Genomic DNA, 22,949 nt, shown 5'->3' on the forward strand with positions numbered 1-22,949 from the left:
ACTGAGTTCAGAAAGTAAACCCAAGTCAAGAAAAAAAAAATTCCATATTAAATGCCAAGTCTGTCTATATATTGCCCTGCCATTGTCAATAGAAGTTTTTTTTGAAGGTGTAATCGTAAACTTCAATACTTCAGCCTAAAGGAGGGCCTCCCACTATGAAGCGTTATTACGACAAAGTTATTCACATGCGATCCGACATGCACAGTTCAATGGTTCAGGCAACACAACATGTTCTCAATTTATAGCAAGACTGTCAGATTTGAAACATCCATAACCTCAGCAATTTGAAAAATTCCACAATGTCGAAAGTGATATTCAACAAGCAGTCAATCACAGCTAAAGAAAATAACAAAGTTAAACAAACCATTTATAAATTTAACAATTGCAGTTCAAGTTGGGTTACAATGTTCCCAGATAAAAATAAAATAAAATTAAAAAAATCAGGTAATTTATACAAATCTGGAAATTCGAAAAACATTCAACCGAAAAAAAAAACTTCAGTTGTTTTTATTGGTAAAAGTGAAAATGAAGTTAATCTACACTGTAACTTCAAGAAACTAAGCAAAGACAGGCTTCGATGGGCCCAATGGCCTCCTCCTGCAATGAAGCTCCTCGTAAGAAATCTCATTTATATTATTATCCATGATTAAAACTTCACATCCCAAGAGATCATGTTTACCCCAAGTGTAGACCCTCGGCTGGGTCTCCTGCAGTTTCTTTCAGTCAATAAGCTTGTGGGTGCGGAAGTACCGCCGCAGGAACACAACTTGGAAGAGCGCAAACAACACCGCACACACACTGCTGAAGAAGCCCATGTTGAGGAGCCAGAAATTGGTAAACTCTAAGAAGAAAATAAAAAGGGATGGGAAAACAAAGTTTCGAAGTTGAATGCTTTCCTTTTCAACGACTTTCCAAGCATTGTCCGCATTCAGATAACCTTTTTCTTGGTCCGAGTCATTTTACTGTTACAAGCATAAAGCATTGCAGACGGTTGAAGGTTTCAAGGTTTCTAGCAGAACACCGTGGTTAAAAATACCATGATAGAAAGAAAAGAGAAGGAAAAGGAAGCCTTTATTCTTGCGCTGGTTGAAATATATCAAATTGAGGTTCAATAAGGAATATCGAGTTGTTGTATGCACCTGGCACTAAAAGAAGAGCAAGATGAGTTTTATTACTGATAAATTGAATTTTTTTTATTGGGTTATATGAAGATCATTTTTGGCTTTGGAACGAAGTACATACGGGCTATCCACAAAATGTTGTTCCGGTTTGAAAATGGGCTGTATTTACATACATACCGTACTGTATACCTATACCGATTCATATATTATGTTTTATTTTCATACCTTATACTTATAAATGGTATTGTTTTTCTTTTTCAAATCTTCAAGCCTTTTCCCCTATGGGCCTAAGCCCTGCTTTCTCTTCCCCAAGCAGTAAGGACAATGGATGTTGTGGGTTCAAATGTGCACTCTTAAGGACTCGGATTACAAGATGTTGAAAACTAAACCTCGGCCTCAGGAAAATTACTTTGTTGTTAATTGCCATGACGCTCGTCAGTAAAAACCCAGCTGGCTCATTACTGACCATCAGCGGGTAATCCGCTTTTCCCACTTTGCCTTTCCTACACGCGTGGCACCAGTCTGTACTTTCATAGTAGGTGCGTACATGCTTTTAAGGTAATTTTAGAAGATAACACACACAGGTAGAAAAGTATCGATGGCCGGGATGAGTAGGAACAGAAGAGGCCGATACTTTTCCCAGACGTTTCTGATCTCACCCCCTCATCATCCCCCTGCTTATCCCTCACATCCCATCCTTGTGCACAAAAGCACATGCAGTGTGTATAAGGAAAAAACAAGGCACATACAAGTTTTTAAAAATCCCTCTTTTTTTTTTGGAGATGGCATACTCACTATTCAAGGTATCTAGTCTGGATTCCATTACTGAAAGGGTAGGATTAAACTGAAAATTGTCATCGTGGTGCTTCACAGGCTTAGTGTTGCATCAAAATGTGCAGTCATGTGAAGCAACATTAAGCTGGCTGTCATTGTGCCAATGTGCCAGTACTCTGGACAGATTCCAAAATCCTACCACCCTGTCCTAACAGAGGCACGGTATCCACAAATAGCCATGCCCCAGAAAATGCAACCCAGCAGACCGATTGTGTCACATTTTGATTGCAATCAAATAATAAATTAAATGTCTAATACTGAAAACTTAAATTGCAGAAGAAAAAAGCAAAGAAAAAAAAAAAAAAAAGCAAAGTGAACTGAACTTTTCCTTCTCTTTTTTAACGCACCTGAAAAACTTTTAAAACAGGTTACGCTTCATTAAAATAAACTACAAAACTATGTCAACAGCACTTTCACATTCGTGCACTGGCCCTGGAGCAACAAGCCCTATAATAGGCCCGGTTGGTAAGGTTTTAAGAGGTTTGAAAAGAAAACAGTCACACATCAAAGAAAATCTTGCCACGCTGACGGCAGACAAAAACGATAACCCGGGGTTCAACATGATGGGAACGAATGATAAACTACGTGAAGCAACGGCACAAGATTGAGGGTCGGACACCATCAAAGGGCCCACAACCACACCAGGCGTCTCAAGGATTTCTTTGAGCAATAACTGTGTAGCTTCAAACATCAGCCAAACTGTAGCTTATGCAAGCCATACTTACTGATGCGAGGTACAATAGGGTGATCCCACCATAGGTGACGCTCAAGTAGTTCTAAGCCTCAGGTCCATGTGCAAGGCATTCTGGGAGATCTCGGAATTTATGGGGTTGTACAAAATGTTCTTTATCAGCTTCAATTACATAGTTATGCAAAAAGGAGGAGTTGTGACACCTCGCCCACCCTCCTCCCACATCCCTCGTCCATCAGACTATACATCCACTTGCATGCCTCAAACATTACTGTCCTTTCTTCTCCCTTTCACCTTTTTACCGCCATACTTAAAAGAAAAAATGATTAGTGCCAGGTCGCAATGCCATCTTGCCTTTCATTCCATTCGCTTTCCAATGGAAATCTTCAGGCCAAAGACCCGAGGAAGTCCATGATGCATGCAAGTTTTAAACTTTTAAAAATTCTGCAACCGGCCTGGACAGCATCAGCGCCGGTGTCCTGGAAACCCACTCTTGCACATCCTCTTTTTAGTCTTTTCACACTATCATTTGTCCAGGGCCATATTCCTTCTGCTTAGAGGTCAGCCAGCATCACTACATTGCATAAACAAGGTACAAAAACTGATCCCCCTAACTAAAGGCCTATCAGCATACATCAAATCATCAGCAAGGTCATGAATCCATCATCATTGCAGTCGATATGAAATCCATCCTTTTCCCAAACAACCTCAACTCAGATCACCAATTTAGTTTAAGAACAGATAACTCCACCTTGGACATGCTGCTTCTACTCACCTAACAATGGATGGAGGCCCTCAATATCAGACATGAGATCAGGGCCTACTCTGCAAACATCTCGAGTGAAATAAGTTGGTGGGGGAGGAGGGGCGAGATAACGAGGGATGCAGAAATGGGAGTAACAACGAGACAACACGGGGAAAAAGGCAAAAAATCATGAAGATAGTGAGTAAAACGACAGTACCACAACACTCGACGGAAGTCAACAGATGCACACAGCCGCTACTACACCACACCCTAAACTGACACCACAAAGAAGGGAGAGAGAGAGATGGCAACTGCACATTTACACTCACCCTATAGTCAAGTTACAATGTCACACACAACGTACTCTCCCCACCACACAATCTCACCGTTGCTCCCTCGTCGCTCCCTTCTCCTCGTCTGCATTTGTTCAAAGTAATCTTGCAGTTCCTTTGCCACCTCTGTCAATTGCTGCACCTTTGTTTCCAAGGGTTTCAACTTCTGCATGTGTGCAATCTGTCCAAGACACATCACCACTCAGATTCTCTCATCATGAAGTTCCTACATCCTGCAAAAGTTTTTCTCTTGTTTAGTTTTGGCAAAACAAAAATCGGAACAAACAAGAAAAAGAGCAATCAGAGATTGAAAACCCTCGCCAGGATGTATTTTCAGTGGTTTTTAAGGCTTTTGTGTTTAAAAAAAAAATATATATGGCGGCCGAACCACGTGACCGATGACATCATCTTTTTTTTTTCTAAACTAATTTATTCCTAGATTATGCTCAAGAAATTTAATCTTGATCGGATGAAGTTTTATACTTGTCGAATTATGTCATCATAATGGAGGCACCTATGACATTATCATTAACATATTGTATTCCCCATGGAGAGTTCTTTACAATGAGCCATGTCTCAGTTTTTTCTATTCAGCGCTTTCGGAGATATAGAGGTGCAAAGTTTTTAGATTTTTCCAAGATGGCGGCCGAACCACGTGACATATGACGTCATAATTATCATTAGAAAATTCTACAGGTGGAGTTGCACCTATGGTGAAAATTTCCTGTCAATCGGACTAACGGTTGCAGAGAAAATCATATTTATTCTGTGCGGACAAACAGACAGACAGACAAACAGACAAACAAACGGACTCAAATGCAATACCCTCTCCTCTGGCGAGGGTAATTATCTGTCTACATGATAATCACATTTAATTATAATAATAATGGAATTTGTTCATTAATCTGTTGTTGGTGCGGAAGGATCATTTGCACATTGAACTTTGTTACTTTGATTTCTGGTTCATAATGGTGATCTGGATCATAGGGGTTGGAGCTCTGAAACCTGAACATGGTGGCCCTGCTTTGACTAATCTTATCAGAGAATCGCCGAAAGCTTAGCGGCGGATAATTAACTAGACCACCCAAGGAAGCATCAACGGCTTCGTGCAGAATTGTGCCTGAGTAGGATTGGGGAACCCTTGATGGAGCAAATGTTATCAAAAGGTGGACAAATTTATACTGTAGATCAATCGATGGCATCCCCATATGACTTGAACAGATTATTGTACTGCGAAGGCTAATACAAGGAAGTAATGGCCACAACCTTCCTGCAATAATTACATTCATTGACTTCCGAAAAACCTTGAATCCTCCAAAAAGGCAGGATGATGAAAATCCTATCAGCATATGGAATCCCCAATGAACTTGTGAAGGCGATTTTGAATATGTATCAGGATACGCGCAAATATATGTCATACGTCATAAACGATACGATACGTCATAGCAAAGGGTATGAATACTTATGTCAATGTGATATTTCAGTTTTTTCTTTTTAATAAATTTGCAAAACTTTTGAAAATCCTGTTTTCTCTTTGTCATTATGGGGTATTGAGTGTAGATTGATGAGGGAAAAAGTGAATTTAAACGATTTCAGCATAAGGCTGCAACATAACAAAATGTGAAAAAAGTGAAGGGGTCTGAATACTTTCTGAATGCACTGTATATATGCGTCGGAAAATCATAGAAAGCTGGACATAATATACCTCCACCCACATCAAGTCTTTGCTTACTCTAACTTTGACCTAAAACCTCAAGAACATTTGACCTCAATATCTAATCTGGACATATGTATCATGGTACATTGGTACATGTACATAGTTTAGCACAAATCCCATCGGCAATAGTATCACATAAACAGGAGTTTTAATGTGACCTCTGGCCCTTGACCTTTGAGTAAAAAAAAAAAATCTATCATGGATGGACATTGGACGCCCTGACGGATGCGGATCCGATAATTTTTTAAGTGATTCTTCACCATTGAGAGATATCAAAAATCTTTGATGGAGATCCTCAATGCCAAACAGGAAATCAGAGCCGTCTCCCTTGACATATCACGTGCCTTCGATACGGTCTGGCACCCAGCTCTGCTCACCAAACTCTCCTCCTATGGTATCCATGGAAATCTCCATGCATGGCTTGTGGACTTCCTCTCTGGTCGTAGTCAACGTGTGGCCCTGAATGGATTTCTCTCATCTCCCCTTCCTGTTCAGGCTGGAGTTCCCCAAGGCAGTGTTCTGGGCCCTGTGCTTTTTCTGGTCTTTATCAATGATCTCTCCGACTCTCTGGAAAATCCTCTCTATTTCTTTGCTGATGATTCCACTCTCTGCCGCTCCATTCCTCTTCCCTCAGATCGGCAGTCTGCAGCCTCCTCACTCTCTGAAGACCTGGACAAAATCACAGACTGGTCAAACAAGTGGAACATGTCTTTCAATCCTGACAAATCTCACACTCCTACTATGTCTCTCCGAAAAGATCGACTGGACAACCCTCCCATCTACTTTCTCAACAATCCTCTCCAAGAAGTTCTGTTACTCAAGCTTTTGGGTCTCACTATCTGCCATGATCTTTCTTGGGAAAACCACATTTCCAAGCTGGCCTCCAAAGCCAGTCGCCGACTGGGCATCCTCCGTCATGCGAAGTCCTTCCTCGGCACACCTGAGCTCCTCACCACATACAAGGCTTTCATCCGCAGCTCAATGGAATACTGTTCTCCCCTATGGGCCGGTGCTCCTGCCTCACACCTAGCTCGGCTTCATGCTGTTGAAAGCAAAGCTTTCAGAATCATTGGAATCTCCCGCGATGAAGCTATCTCTGGGGGCCTTTCACTCACTCACTGCAGGCAGGTAGGTGGTCTTTCTGTCTTCTACAGACTCCTCTCCGGCTTTGCTCCCCCAGCTCTCTCTGTGCTCTGTCCCCCAAATATTCCTACAGGTCGCACAAGATCTGCCAGCAACCCTCTGATGGTTAAACTGCCGAAATCTCGGCTCTCTGCTCACCTTCACTCTTTCATTCCTCTTTTCTCCCGCCTCTGGAACAAACTCCCACACCCTTCAATCCCACTCCTCCCTCCAGGTCTTTAAAACAGCTGTTCACCACCATCTCTTATCTTCCCCCATCCAAAACCTTGATCTTTTCTACCCCTGCTAATTCACCCCAGATCCACCTTGTTTGAAATCCCAACTTCTTTCCTGGAAGTCCTGGCAGTGTCCATATGTTTTATACCTATCCCACCCCCCCTTACCATGCCTCCCCCCCCCAAAGCCCTCTCCCTCCCACAGATCTCTCGATGTCTCTCGGTCCCTGCTCTCAAATGTTGTGTTTGTGTCCTTCCCCCTCTCTCCCCATCTTGTCTACCGCTCCCGATGTTATATGTTTTATGTGTCGGTTTGTCTTTCTGTGTGATTAATCTTAGCTCTTTCACGAGCCTCGATCTTGTATACAAAAAAAATAAAAAAATAAAAAATGATATATAGTAGGATATTTTAAACAGTTGTGGATGGGTTATGACAAAACTAAGTGAATGAGTTGGTTTGGTAACAAGAACAAGCAGATTAGATTTTGGTTCAGGTCCGAATCCAGATCCATGCTACGCGTGGATACAAAACGTAAACTGTTCATCCTGGCGGAGGTATGCTCTCTACTGAGTGCCCGTTCTGGTTGGAATGTGCAGTAAAAGGCATGCCGGGGCAGGTCCCCGAGAAGCTCGTTTGTGGCATCAGATGCAATGCATTACAATGGTTCAGAGAGGCCTGCCGGGTCACACAGCTGTTACCTGTTGTTGGCAAAAACAAACACAGACTCTCTTATTACCATAGTAAAATCTGGTAACCTATGGGATGAAATTTACCTCTTTATAATACTTTGCTTCCACGCCATGTTTCAAAGTGAGATGTACAAGCTGATCAGGAAGGAAGGTTCCCATTGCTGAAATGACAAAAGTGTGAACAAAACCTTGTGTTGTTATTAAGACTTCAATTTAAGGAGTTATATGATTGCTGGAATGGCATAATCTAACACGATAACAAGTACTTTTGCAGCAAAATATTCAGCAAAGAAGAAAAAAAGATTAGTGACATAAATCATGGTGGAACTTTGGGTCAGTTGATTCATTACGTTTCCATAGGGTGAGTGGGGAAACATTGATAAAATTAAAACTGAGAAAAGGAAGAAAAGAGACAATAGGAGCGAGAAAGTAGGTTAGGGGTGTGTGGGAGGAAGGGGGGAGATAAGAGAAAGAAGTTTCTGAGATGATCGGAATAAGGCACTTAAGAGAGCAGTGAGAGTGAGATTATTATATAAACTGTGTTTCAAAAGAAAATGTAGAAGAAACTTAACACCGCTCATGCAAAAAGACATGTCTTTAAGAGAAAATGATGTATCGTGAGCTGGTGTGGGTGTCTAACTTGAGCGAGGCAATGATGGCTTCACAATCTTATAAGGGTATAAAACAATTTCTAGAGTGTTGAAAGTTCCCAACAGCAAAGTGAGCTCCATAATTAGGAAATTGAAAGAACATGGAACTACCCAGACTCTTCCTAGAGCTGGCCGTCCGAGCAAACTGAGCAACCGGGCAAGAAGGACCTTCGTCAGGGTGGTGAACAAGACCGAATGACCACCCTAACAGAACTACAGAGTTCCTTGGCTGAGATGGGAGAACCTGCCGGAAGGACAAAAGTCTGCAGCACTTCACAAATCTAGGCTTTTATGGGAGAGTAACCCTACAGAAACCAATCCTGAGAAAAGGCACATGACAGCACACCTGAAGTTTGCAAAGAGGCACGTGGAAGACTCAGAGCATGAGGCAAAATGTTTTGTGGCCTGATGAGACGAAAATGTAACTCTTTGGCCTGAATGCTAAGTGCTACGTCTTGCTGAAACTGAGCACAGTCATCACTCATCTAAGACCATCCCTATCGTGAAGCATGGTGGTGGCAGCATCATGATATGGGGATGCTTTTCAGCAGCATGGACTGGGAGACAATAAATGGAGCCAAATACAGGGAAATCCTTGAGGAGAACCTGCTTTGGAGTGCAAAAGACCTAAGACTGCAATGAATATTTATGTTCTAACAGGACAATGACCCCAAGCATACAGCCAAAATTACACTGGAATGGCTTCAGAACAAGAACATGAAAGTCCTTGAGTGCCTCAGCCAACCAAAGACCAGACTTGAATCCCATCGATAATTATCTGTGGAAAGACTTGAAGATTGCTGTTCATCAACGCTCCCCATCCAACTTGACAGAGCTTGAGCCAATCGGCAAGGAAAAATTGCAGAAACTCCCCAAATCTAGATGTGCAAAGCTGATCCAGACAGACCCAAGAAGACTCAAAGCTGTAATCGCTGCCAAAGGCACTTCTACAAAGTATTGACTCAGGGGGCTGAATACTAATGTAAACAAGAAAGAGCAATCAGAGATTGCAGACCCTCGCCAGCATGTGTTTTTAGTAGTTTTTAAGGCTTTTGTGTCAGAACAAATATGGCGGCAGAACCACGTGACCAATGACATTATCATTATTGTTTTTCTCCACCAATTTATCCCTAAATGACGCTCAATTTCATCTTGATCGTATGAAGTTTTGTACTTGTCGAATCATGACGTCATAATGGAGGCACCTATGACATCATCATTAACATATGTTATTCCCTATGGCGAGTTCTTTACAATGCGCCATGTCTCAATGTTTTCTAGGCAGTGCTTTCGGAGATATAGAAGTGCAAAGTTTGTCGGTTTTTCCAAGATGGCGCCCATACCACATGACCTATAAACATCATGATTATCATTATAAAAGTCTACAGGAGTAGGTGCATCTATGGTGAAAATTTCCTGTCAATCGGACCAATAGTTGTAGAGAAAATCATACTTATTCTGTGCTGACAGACATACAGACAAACAGACTCAAATGCAATACCCTCTCCTCTGGCGAGGGTAATTACATATGTCTGCATTTCATTTTCAATCAAGTTTTAAAAAAATTCAAAAAATATGTTTTCACTTTGTCATTATGGGCCATTTTGTGTAAATCGGCGAGTTATTATTATTATTTTTTTTACAAAGAAGCCCAGAAGGCAATGGCGTCTGGAACAGCGTTTGTCTGTCCGTCCAGTGCATGCATATATGGATGTCCCTTCCGCCGGCATTTTGCAGGTTTATTCCCTTCAAAATTAGCTTTCTCTGCAATCGTTCTTCCGATTGACAAAATTTTCACCATAGGAACCCCTCCTCCTGTATCATTTTTAATGATAGTGATATCATCGGTCACATGGTGTGGGCACCATCTTGGAAAAACCAAAACAATTTGCACCTCTATATCTCCAAAACCGCTCCATGGAAAATAATTTTAAGGTGGCTCATTGTAAAGTACTCCCCATTGTGAATAACATGTGTTAATGAAAATGTCATAGGTGCCTTCATTATGACATCATAAATGAACAAGTAGAACACTTGATCCAGTATGAAATTCAGAATGAAATTCCTTGAGCGTGATCTAGAGATAAATTGGTCGAGAATTTTTTTTTGATGTCATCAGTCATGTGGTTCGGCAGCCATATTTTTACAGTGCAGCCCATAGGTCAATGCTATCTGGAACAGCGTTTGTCTGTCCGTCCCAGCGGTGTATGTATGTCCCTCACAAACGTCCACCAATCAGAGCTGAGGATCTGGTCGCATGACAGGGGGACAGCAGGTCCTCCACTCAGCAGATCCAAGCCCGGCTACGCCGTTGCTGGACAAACATGTCTTGTTTTTTATTTAATCCATTTTAAATACAGGCTGTAACACAACAAGTGAAAAAGTCAAGGGGTGTGAATACTTTCTGAAGGCCTTTTATAGGAATAGTCTCAGAAAATTACAAAATAATTGCATACAAAGTCGAGGCTCGTGGAAGAGCTAGACCACAGAATGGATCAGGGCAATAGAACAAGGGGAACAGTAGAAAGAGAAGGAGGAACACCAACTGCAAGGTTGAGAGGCTTCAAATAAATTTAGATTTCATCAAATGGCCAACGATTTAATGCTACACTAGTGTACCAGATAATGCATCATGTGTATATACCACGAGATGAAATATCTGTTCCATGCCTGGGGAAATCTGTGTATGTGGGAGGGGGGAGGGGGGAGGAGTGGGGGTGGGAGAGTGGGTGGGATCGGGAGAAATGTGGAGGGGGTTGTTGAGGGGTTGGGGGAGCAGTCTGTTTCTGCAGTCCGTGCCCTTGTCATCTGCTGGCGATTATCATCTCTCCTGGCTGAGAGAGCCTCTACTGTTTCTCCAGTCCGTGCCCTTGTCATCCGCTGGCGATTATCATCCCTCCTGGCTGAGAGAGCCTCTACTGTTTCTCCAGTCCATGCCCTTGTCATCCACTGGTGATTATCATCTCTCCTCGCTGAGAGAGCCTCTATTGTTTCTGCAGTCCGTGCCCTTGTCATCCGCTGGCGATTATCATCTCTCCTGGCTGAGAAAGTCTCTACTGTTTCTCCAGTCCGTGCCCTTGTCATCCGCTGGCGATTATCATCTCTCCTGGCTGAGAAAGCCTATATTGTTTCTGTAGTCCGTGCCCTTGTCATCCGCTGGCGATTATCATCTGTCCTGGCTGAGAGAGCCTCTATTGTTTCTGCAGTCCATGCCCTTGTCATCCGCTGGTGAATATCATCTCTCCTGGCTGACAAAGCCTGTATTGTTTCTGCAGTCCATGCCCTTGTCATCCACTGGCGATTATCATCTGTCCTGGCTGAAAGAGCCTCTATTGTTTCTGCAGTCTGTGCCCTTGTCATCCGCTGGCGATTATCATCTCTCCTGGCTAAGATAACCTCTGTTGGTTATGCAGTCTGTGCCCTTGTCATCCGCTGGTGAATATCATCTCTCCTGGCTGAGATAACCTCTGCTGGTTCTGCAGTCCACGCCCTTGCGATTTGCTCACGTGTACATGCCCCGTGTAAGTGTGATCTCGCGAGATCTCGGAGATGGTGGGAGGGATTTTCGAAGCTCCACACGGTCTCCACGTTTTTCGAAGTTAAGTCTGTTCACAATTGTATTTTGTCGAAACTGTATTTATCTTTCGGTGTGTGAAGTTATTGTGTGCAACTTTGGTTGTTTCTCGGTGTTTATCTTTCATAAATTGATCGTCTGTTTGCCGTGTCGCGAGCAAGGCCTTTGCCGCGTCGCGAACGATTTGAAATCGAAGTTAAGTGATTGTTCCCATTTGTATTTTCGTTAAAACTGTATTTATTTATGGTGTTGTACGTATATTGTGTCCCGACGAAGATTTTTCGGTGCAAATCTTTCATACCTGTATTGAAAATCGTGTTAATTCGTGTCGTGTCTTGAGGCCTTGTACAGTGTACACTGTACAACCTTGAGGCTTTGTTTTTTCTCTCAGCGGTCCGTCGTTTGTGATCCAATAACTTTCGTTCTCTGTATTCCCAGTCTTTTCACCCATAGCCTACTTCCTTGTGTAAATCTCAACTCAAAAAAAAACAAAAAAACAAAAAAAAAAACATTTCCTTCTCTGTTCTCATTCGTTTATTCATTCTTATTCGTTCGTTCGTTCTTTGACCACGTGTTTCTCCCCCATTTCCCCAGATAGTTTTCACTGTTATTAACCTTCAATGTTTACACTTTCCCCGCAAGTTATGTATTCCGTCATATTTTATAACACCTTTTTCTTCTTCTTCTTTAAAAGGCTGCTTTCGACTTGCTTACCAAATCAATTCATCCCAAAAAAAATTCCATCTCCTATAGTGCCTTTTTTCTACATTCCCTAAACTCTCCTGCATTCCATCCTTCATCCAGCGTCCTTAAACGTATTTTTAACTCGAAGGTCACAAGAAACTCATTTTGCAATAAATGTTCGTTTCCCATAAATCGTACACTTTCTAAAATCCAATCTCACCCCTCCCCTCCAAATCTTCCCCATAACCCCTCCCCTCCAAATCTTCCCCATCACCCCTCCCCTCCAAATCTTCCCCCTCACCCCTCCCCTTCAAATCTCCCCACCCTCATTGCTTCTCAATTTCCCCCCTCTCACTCCCCCTCCTCAAAGCATCCTCCCCGCTTCTTCCCCCTTCCAACTCTCACCTCCGTCTCCCCCAACCTTCTGCCTCGCTCTTCCCCCTCCTCAAATAACACCTCATTGTGCCTCACCCAATCACCATCAAACCTTTTGTCCGCCCCATCCTGCCCTTTCTCCGAGCTATTCTGAAATCTCTGACACACCTTCAACAGCTCTCCCTACCTCTTCCACCTCTTCCACATCATCTTACCCTACCCCTCCTCCCCCCTGTTCTGTATCTGATGCTCCCCCTTCCTCTTCATTAACGGTATGGACCTCAAACATCCGGGGCCTTCGTTCAAACTTAACTGATCTCTCCATACAGGTTGCTTCTGTCAAACCAGACGTGATCTGCTTAACAGAAACTTTCCTCCTTTATGATGTCTCTGATTCCTTAGTATCTCTCCCGGGCTACTCCCTCCTCCGGTATGATAGACCTGAGCCTCGTCCTGGAGGTGGGGTTGCTATCTTTATCAAAAACTCTCTTCCTCACTCGCCCTGCACTGCACTCTCTCCACCTCACCCCCAGGAATACCTCTGGCTACGGCTTCCCCTTCGCTCCCACCTCTTGTTCATATGTGTGTTGTACCGTCCACCAAACAGTGATGACTCCATCTACATCTCGCTGTCTGATAATATGGACCAACTTCTATCAACTCATCCCAACTCTCTCTTCCTCATATGTGGTGATTTCAACTGTCATCATGCCAGTTGGCTGGGTGTGGGTACCTCTCTCACCAGCCATGGCTCCTCAGCAAAGGACTTCTGCGACTCACTGGGACTGACACAATCTGTCAATTTCCCGACCCGGATCTCAGTCAACGGAACATCTTCTCTTCTGGACTTGGTTATGACTAACTTCCCTGAAAATGTCTGCTGCTCTTCTTCTGCTCCAATCGGATCATCTGATCATGTCCTTGTTAAAGTGGACATCTCTCTGACCATCCTCAGGGAGCCTGCTCAGCGTCGACGAGTCTGGCATTTCACTCAGGCCAACTGGCACGGTCTTCAAGCAGCCATCAATCATCTGGACTGGTCTCCCATCTCTACCACCTCTGACATCAACTCATCCTGGGAATTCTTCCAAAGTAAATTGCTCTCTCTCATGCACAGATTTATCCCATCTCGTCTTCAGTTGTCATACCCTTCCTCCCGTCCATGGTACACGGAATCTTGTGGTGAGGCTGTTGCCCAGAAACAACTTGCCTTCGTCTCCTGGAAAGCAAATCCAACGGAAGGAAATCTCATTTCCTTTCACAAAGCCCGAAACAAGTGTGTGTCCACCCTCAGGAGAGCTAGGAAACAATATCTCTCTGTTCTCAAGACCGAACTCTCTTATCTGTCTCCCTCTTCCAAATCCTGGTGGCGTCTGGTCAAATCCGTTTCTGGTGTTTGTTCCCCCTCCATCCCCTCCCTTACCTCAAACGGCTACACAGCCGACTCCGCACGTGAAAAGGCTGAATGCCTCAACTCTGTGTTTGCCTCTAAATCTTGTGTCCCAAACCCATCCCTCTCTGTACCCACCATACCCAGTCGTACCCTGCTGCTCCTGGACTCCGTGTCCTTTCCTCCTGACAAGGTGAAAAAGTTTCTGTCAACCCTCGACTCTGATTCTGCAACTGGACCCGACGGCATCAGCCCACGGGTCCTAAAATCCTGCTCTGCCGCTCTATCTCACCCTCTCTCTGTTCTCTTCACCCTCTCTTTTGCTCAAGGTCAACTGCCATCTGCTTGGAAATCAGCCAACATCACCGCTATGCACAAAAAAGGTGCAAAAACAGATCCTAGCAACACAGACCAATCAGCCTTCTCCCAATTATCAGCAAAGTCATGGAATCCATCATTGCTTCGGATATGTAAATCTTTCCTCTTCTCCAATGGCTTGATCTCTGATCATCAATTTGGTTTCAGACCAGGTCACTGTACTCTGGACATGCTGCTTCTGCTGTCTCAACAATGGATGGAGGTCCTCAATGCCAAACAGGAAATTAGAGCTGTCTCCCTCGACATATCACGTGCCTTCGACACGGTCTGGCACCCCGCTCTGCTCACCAAACTCTCCTCCTTTGGTATCCATGGAAATCTCCACGCATGGCTGGCGGACGTCCTCTCTAGTCGTCGTCAACGTGTGGCCCTGAATGGGTTTCTCTCATCTCCTCTTCCTGTTCAGGCTGGAGTTCCCCAAGGCAGTGTTCTGGGCCCCGTGCTTTTTCTGATCTTCATCAATGATCTCTCTGACTCTCTTGAAAATCCTCTCTATCTCTTTGCTGATGACCCCACTCTCCGCCGCTCCATTCCTCTTCCCTCAGATCGGCAGTCTGCAGCCTCCTCACTCTCTGAAGACCTGGACAAAATCACAGACTGGTCAAACAAGTGGAACATGTCTTTCAATCCTGACAAATCTCACACTCCTACTATGTCTCTCCGAAAAGATCGACTGGACAACCCTCCCATCTACTTTCTCAACAATCCTCTCCAAGAAGTTCTGTTACTCAAGCTTTTGGGTCTCACTATCTGCCATGATCTTTCTTGGGAAAACCACATTTCCAAGCTGGCCTCCAAAGCCAGTCGCCGACTGGGCATCCTCCGTCGTGCGAAGTCCTTCCTCGGCACACCTGAGCTCCTCACCACATACAAGGCTTTCATCCGCAGCTCAATGGAATACTGTTCTCCCCTATGGGCCGGTGCTCCTGCCTCACACCTAGCTCGGCTTCACGCTGTTGAAACCAAAGCTTTCAGAATTATTGGAATCTCCCGCGATGAAGCTATCTCTGAGGGCCTTTCACTCACTCACCGCAGGCAGGTAGGTGGTCTTTCTGTCTTCTACCGACTCCTCTCCGGCCTTGCACCCCCAGCTCTCTCTGTGCTCTGTCCCCCAAATATTCCTACAGGTCGCACAAGATCTGCCAGCAACCCTCTGATGGTTAAACTGCCGAAATCTCAGCTCTCTGCTCACCTTCACTCTTTCATTCCTCTTTTCTCCTGCCTCTGGAACAAACTCCCTCACTCCCTTCAATCCCACTCCTCCCTCCAGGTCTTTAAAACAGCTGTTCACCACCATCTCTTATCTTCCCCCATCCAAAACCTTGATCTTTTCTACCCCCGCTAATTCACCCCAGATCCACCTTGTTTGAAATTCCAACTTCTTTCCTGGAAGTCCTGGCAGTGTCCATATGTTTTATACCTCTCCCACCCTTGCCCCCCCCCCCCCCCAAAGCCCTCGCCCTCTCTCAGATCTCTCGATGTCTCCATGTCTCTCGGTCCCTGCTCTCAAATGTTGTGTTTGTGTCCTTCCCTCTCTCTCCCCATCTTGTCTACCGCTCCCGATGTTATATGTTCTATGTGTCGGTTTGTCTTTCTGTGTGATTAATGTTCGCTCTTTCACGAGCCTCGATCTTGTATACAAAAAAACAAAAATACAAACAAAAAAAAAAGCCGATAGTGAGCGTCTTCTTATATAGATGTCGATAACCGATACAGATGTAATTTTTTTTAAACAACACATATATGTTATACAACACAAAAAAAATTATGATGAGAATACCAGTTCTGCTCTTTATACTTACGGATTTCCACCTTGCTCGAAAAGCAAATAAAGACAGCTGAGGTCCGGTCTGAAGTAAAAGAGAACTTTCCGTGGGAATCTTTGTGAGTGAAGAGAATATTATTGTTGTCATCGGTTATCTGTAAAAAAAAAAAAAAAAAATAAGGCCTGAAGTCTAACAGCGGCGCAGCTGTGCTTGTAAAATATTATAAACCACAAATACACATAATTAGCTTTTTAAACAGTCACTAATGCTGTTTATAAGATTAAACAAAGAAATTCGGAGGAATCCTGACATCCCTGAGGTAAGCTTTACTTACAAAACTGAGCGAAGATCTACTGTAATCTATATACCCCACAAGGGTTGGGTAAATAACATGACCCTTGCTGCCGCAAAAGTGGCGTTTTTCGTTGCGGCCTTTTGAAACCCACCAATTAAAGTTTTCTTTTGAAAACCACCAATGAAACCCAATTTTCCTGCCGTTTAACACAAAACTGAAAGGGAGGAAGCCCGGGGTGTGCTCATTTACCAAGCCGCTAGCTAACGCTTGCCAAGCCAGCCGTTCCTTACCGGTTTTGAATGGAGTGCTTGGTCGAATGATTAAACCACTTGGCGATCTCTCCACAAGAAACTTGGTAAATGAACACACACCCGATGTTCTTGAGACCCGACCATAGATCGACTGTAATCTATATACACCAAAGAGGAATGCCCCATCCTGCCCCTCCAGTAGTGAGCGGGTGTACTAGTAAATCAAAATGTCGGTCGGTGGAGGCAGCCGTCGTAATGACATCATAGACGTAATGACGTAGCGTGACGGCCAGCCACAAAACTGCCGCTACTTTAATACAAAGAAGATGACGATGCTTTCAAGATTTAATGGTCATTTTAACAATCGGTTTGTTTGCGTTTCACATTGAATGAAAAACGTAAAGGTAGAGCACGGCGATTGTGATATATGACAGGTTCGGCTATATGTTTGGCCTGAGCGACATTGGAATTACAATGCCGGAGTGTGGAGTCAGCTGTTGTACGCCGTAATGCCATCAGACGTAATCACATCACCCTGTCATGTGACCAGATCCTCAGCTCCGATTGGTATACGTTTGAGGGGACAAACATACATACATACATATGGACGGACAAACACTGTTCTGGACTGCTTTGCCCTATGGGCTACACCGTAAAAAAGGGTCAAGTGAACAAAAAAATTTAACAACAACAAACTTCATGTATTCGTATTCTGAGCTACTGCTTCCACTCTACCCACAAACAACCCTTCTTTGTTCTTCCGATGTACCATACTCTGTTCCAGATGTACCATACTCTGCTATTGAAGCAGTTTCTTGGCAAGGATGGTTTGCCATTTATCCAATCCCCACTGGGTGGTTTGCCATTGCCTTCCGAGCAGTAGTTTGGGCAGGAATTTGTAATTTGGGCAAGGTGCCGGCTATAGCTCACCTACTCTTCATGAAGAACACCGTGGAGATCTTTAACATCCACCAAATAATGTCGGTAGAAGGGATGCCCCGTTTAACACCCATGGGAGAGACGGCACACACTGATGATTCACCCAATCTGTGAAATACTGGGATGACAGTTTATAGCTGGGTCAGGATTCAAACCCAGGCGAAAGACCTTAGAGGAAAGTGTGTATACTTTTAGGCGATTTTGTCAGCCCAAGTCATATCTTAATGCACTGTTAACTAGGACACTTGGTAGAGCGCATACCTCTGCCAGGCCGAACAATACTTATAGGCTGGATCTGAACCAAAATCGAATTGGCTTCTTCTATGTCACTACTCAACTCATCCACCTCGTTTCGGCCGAATCCGTCCACAATTTTGAGACATCATGCTTTATATCGTTTTTGGTCCCTATGTCTCAACGGGGAAGAATCACTTCAAATATTTCATATCCGGATCTTCACCAAGATCTCATCATTTCGTTCTCAACACTCATCTATCACATCATGTCCACCAAAATTTCGACCAAAATTCCGTCCGCAACTTTTCAAGATATCCTGTTCACAGACACAAAGGAGAAAACTTAACCTCTGCCAACCTTTGGTGGCAGAGGTAATAAACAGACCGATTCCATATGTTTAAAATCTATCCCATTGGGCATCATGTTCTTCTTCTGGCTGAATGTTGAGCTTTTCAAACACAGAGCAGGAAGCGGCCACCGGAAATGGGAGACAGTCGAATGTACGAACGCACGGACAGACACCACACGGCATTATATAATAGACTAATGGGGCACCCGTGGCAAACCCACAGCCGTAGACTTGTATGACATTTGGACATCTTGAATTAGATGCTGCACATAGAGTTTTACAAAATGATTACTGGCAATTCATCAGATCTGGAAATAATGTAATCTACACAATTTATTTACTTCACATAATATGTGAATACATGTGCATGCACATGTGAAATACAGTTTGTTTATAAATCCTGTACTTGCACACCATTCAGCCTTCAAAACGTTTTTTAAAATTAAAGACCACGATTTTCTTTCCTCTGCATTATGAAAACGTACCATACCTTTTTTGGGCGGTGTATAAAATACCGCTGCCACGATCGCTCCGAAAGAAACATGCATTACCTCGTTTCCTTTGCACGAGTTGTAATTAAAATGTACCTTTGCTTCTTCAAAAGGTAACTTCTTATTCAATGATATGTTACGTACTCCCTCCCTAAACCCCGGCCACGGTGTACCACCTCTGAGCCTCGAAAGGAGTCACAGCAGAAAGATGTGCTATTATGTGTGGGTCCCAATGACCAATGGTAAAACCACACCAAGCAATTGATACAAAACAAATTATTGCATTCAAAACTCACACAATAATAACACTTAATGCAAGTACAAGGAAACTCTCACTTGCACATCATAAACCATACAATTCCTATGATGGTACCACCAATATTTTCCTTAATCAATAACTCACAGTACTCCAACGTGAGTGAACTGTAACATTCCCCAAAGTCACGGTGTCACGACACAAGGCCAAAGTCGATCCGCGCTCTGGCGATCAACACGAAAAGGTCGTACTGGGACCTGAACCCAGGTCGATCGACAGTCAAAGCAGAGAAGAGCCTCGGGCGAGAGGTCGGGCCGAAGTCGGTCCGGTAATGATTCACCCAAAAGGTGAGTGGAAACTCAGACATTCCGTTCAACCGACAATGAAGCCGACATGAACAATCGGCGGTTCCCACGCTGAGGTCGGTCCGGGAAAACCCACGACACACGTGGAACAGGGCGAATGGCTTGTGCGAGGTGAAATGGTGGACCTGCTGATAATGGAGGCATCAGCTTGCTCTCCAACAATGATTCACTCTTGGAACCAAAACCCGTCATGCAGGTTTAATTGCAACTGCAATAACGACACTGTCACAGAAATCCCTTTCCCAGGGAAACCAACTTTCGCTCACGACCAATGTCCAAAAGGTCCGCTCGCCACCACGAAGCAGAGGCAGAGAAGCCCTTCTTCTCCAATCTCTCTCGATTCCCCTCGCCCACCTATTTTATCTTTTTCCGGTTTCTTCTTCACCCATTTCGTTTTTCTTCTGAAACACTATGTTTACCTTTGAAGAAAGTTATCTTCATTTCACACCAAAACCGTAACAATAATAGTACCTGAAACTAAAAATGCTTCAAGTACATGAAAACCACAAAGACGGAAGTGATGAATCCGTAACGGATAGAAGACACGTTGATTCAGTCTTCAAATGGACACCAGTGGCCTATGGAGCCTCAGCTTTGCTGAGTGAATAAAATGGTGGAGATTTTGAAGCCCCTCCCTGAATGGGTGAAGCTCCTCCCTGAAAGGGGGAAGTCCCACTTTAAAGGATGGACAGACAGACCAGAGGAGAGGAGAGTATTATAGTGTAGATGGTGAAGATAAAGTTGGGGAAGAGTCATTCATGCCTTGATTGCACAAGTAACGAACCACTTGGAGCATCACACTGAGCTCTACTGGAATGCTGCACTGAAAACCATCAAGGATGAGGGATTTTCTTTTTCTATACAAAGTCTAGGATCATGGAAAAGTGAAATGACTGAGGGCAAAATGGTAACATATGCAGAAACGAACAGACAAGAAACAATAACCCGCAAGTACGAAGGTTGGTTTAGGTAAGGTTAATAGGAGCATAAAAGATCATTAGTAAAAATGGGGGAATGGCACAAGATGGTGACGCACTACTTCCTGGAAAAAAGAGAGGAATTTAATAGTCTCAAGAAGGCAGTTCCATAAACAGAAGAGGAACAAAAGATAGAAGTGTGGAGAAAGCCTGGATTTGGAGAAGTTTAACCCAGAGTAGGTCACTGTAAGAACAGCATCCTGGAATTGTGAGGGGAACGATGCATCCCATGTAGGAGAGCATTGCTCCATTTAACTACCGACAAAGCCCTTGTAGGTTGAGAGTTCTCATTTTTCAAGGAATGACTTGAAGGTCAGCTTTGCTACATTTTCAGCCGAGGACATGTCCCGGCTATTCGTGAAGCCTAGAATTTCAATAAACCAAAGTTTTTGGTAAAATTGGCTTTAATTAAAATTATACGAGGTCGGTGATCTGGATCTTTAACCCAGGAGGCCTTATGGCCCATCAAAGCCTGCACTTATGGTTGTTTATGTGTGCTCTATCCTTTTTAAATGATGAGCATCAAGCAAGGAAGCAGCTCCCACCATTTTTAACTTCGACGTCGACAGATATGCCTCCACCCACGTTATTACATCATTATACATACTAGTGTACCAAGTTTGATTTAAATCCCTTCAGCTGTTCTCAAGTATCGATAGCCTGGTATTGGCTTAGTGGTTAGGGCACAGGCTTGGGATCTAAGGATCCTAATTTCGAATCCCGGTCGATTGCAAAATTACCGCCAGAGGGGTTGACTCAGCCTGACATCCTTCCGAGGTCCGCAAATTGAGTACCAGCTTGCTGGGATGAATGATTTAGAATAGGTACACCGTATCCCTGCGCATTGTAAGAGGTGACTAAGGGTTGGCGTCAGGAAGGGCATCCGGCCATAGAAACATTGCCTCAAAACAGGGAACCACGATTGTCATGGGGCCCGCAAGGCTAACCCCCACTCTAGCGGGGAAAATGGCCTTAAAACGATCATTCATTCATTCATTCATTCAGCTGTTCTCAAGTATCACATTTTTACCTGGCATGACCTTTGACCTCTTGATGCCGAAATCTAATCAGTTCATCATTTCATCATAATACATACTTATACCAAGTTTTATCAAAATCCCATCACTGGTTCACGACTTAGCGCAGTAAGAGAAATTTACCTAACGGGCCCAGTGACCTTTGACCTCTTGACCCCATAATCTAATCAGTTCATATGTGCATCATTTTACGTAATTGTACCAAGTTTGATTTAAATCCCTTGAGCTTTTCCTCAAGTTATTGCGTGAACGAAAACCTATGACAAACGGACGGACGGACAGACAACCCGAAAACATAATGCCTCCGTTGATTTTGTCAGCGGAGGCATAAAAGGTCTGTGGTGTGACTCGACTGGGGTTCGAACCTCCAATCTCCTGGACTCAGAGAAGATGCTCTCTGAGCATCTGCACCAGACGCAATCCGAGTTCAGGTACAGTACTGAGTTGGTACATTGTGTTACACCTTGGAACATACCTGCTTGAACATACCTTGCTTGGAACATACCGAAATGCAAAACTACAAAGCAACGCAAAATCTAGGGGCCATCTATTACGTACGCAAATATAGCAGAATGTTCGATGTGATGTAACGCGCGAGCGACCCCATGCCCTCCCCTCGGAGCGTCGGAGGGTCACCATATCTGAACGGCAGTTTTTATCGATAGACAGGCTACAAGTGGTACACCATATCCTACCACATATGCTGTGGCTGCACAAATTCCCTTCATGGATCGTACAACGATGTGCAAGAGCTGTACCTTCAGCGTGTTCTCAATGGGGTACACGGGATGCTCCAAAACGGAATATTCTCCTGCCACAAGGAGGTTGGGTAATACGTCATCAATGAGACATTTCTCCGTGTTGGATGACAGGGTGAAGCTGATGGAAGACACTTTGGGCAACACAATGGCCAGAAGTGCGCAGAGAGTCGTCCATTGAGGCATAACCGGGACGCAATGCCCAAAACGGACGGCGCGCGCACTTGCCAGGTGTCACTCACACACGCGCAAATGCGTGAGTACCTACCTGCCTTCCGCATTCACAATACACACACACACAGGTATGATTATTACACGTCTTCTTCTTTTTCTTTTATCCCAAAACATTTAAGAAGAAATTATCCCTCTGATTAAAAAAAAAATTGATATACCTTCAAATTCAATTAAAACGAATAATGAATTTTTAAAAAAAATCGAATTAAAAAAATGATTAATGATTGTGCTTATCATGTGTGATACCTCATAATTAATTTTAATGCTGCGAATCGAGAAGGGTTTTTAATGTAATCGAAGATGAGGTTTCACTGTCGTGTATAAGCCACCCAAAAACGGTCAATGATATGGATGAAGACGAAGTATAAACCCTATTAAAATTCCCATTAAATGGCCTCCTCCGGGAGGAAAGTTTTCTAAAGTTTGACAGCCACGCCCATGTCACGTCACACTCC

At 43.8% G+C, this 22,949-nt stretch overlaps 1 protein-coding gene across 1 annotated transcript; it reads right to left on the reverse strand.

Annotated features, from left to right (window-relative positions):
* Nucleotides 1-226: 226 nt before the first annotated feature.
* LOC137438134 (transmembrane emp24 domain-containing protein 10) lies at nucleotides 227-22,949 on the reverse strand. Its single transcript, XM_068133106.2, has 6 exons — nucleotides 22,741-22,949; nucleotides 22,261-22,532; nucleotides 16,342-16,459; nucleotides 7,573-7,649; nucleotides 3,778-3,904; nucleotides 227-841 (listed from the first exon to the last, which is right to left on the reverse strand). The coding sequence occupies exons 2-6, from the start codon at nucleotides 22,444-22,446 to the stop codon at nucleotides 720-722; spliced, it is 630 nt and encodes a 209-aa protein (XP_067989207.1). The 5' UTR covers nucleotides 22,447-22,532; nucleotides 22,741-22,949; the 3' UTR covers nucleotides 227-719.

The sequence above is a fragment of the Myxine glutinosa genome, chromosome 12 (genome assembly GCF_964187855.1).
Source record: "Myxine glutinosa chromosome 12, kmMyxGlut1.1, whole genome shotgun sequence".
NCBI classification, from domain to species: Eukaryota; Metazoa; Chordata; class Myxini; order Myxiniformes; family Myxinidae; genus Myxine; species Myxine glutinosa.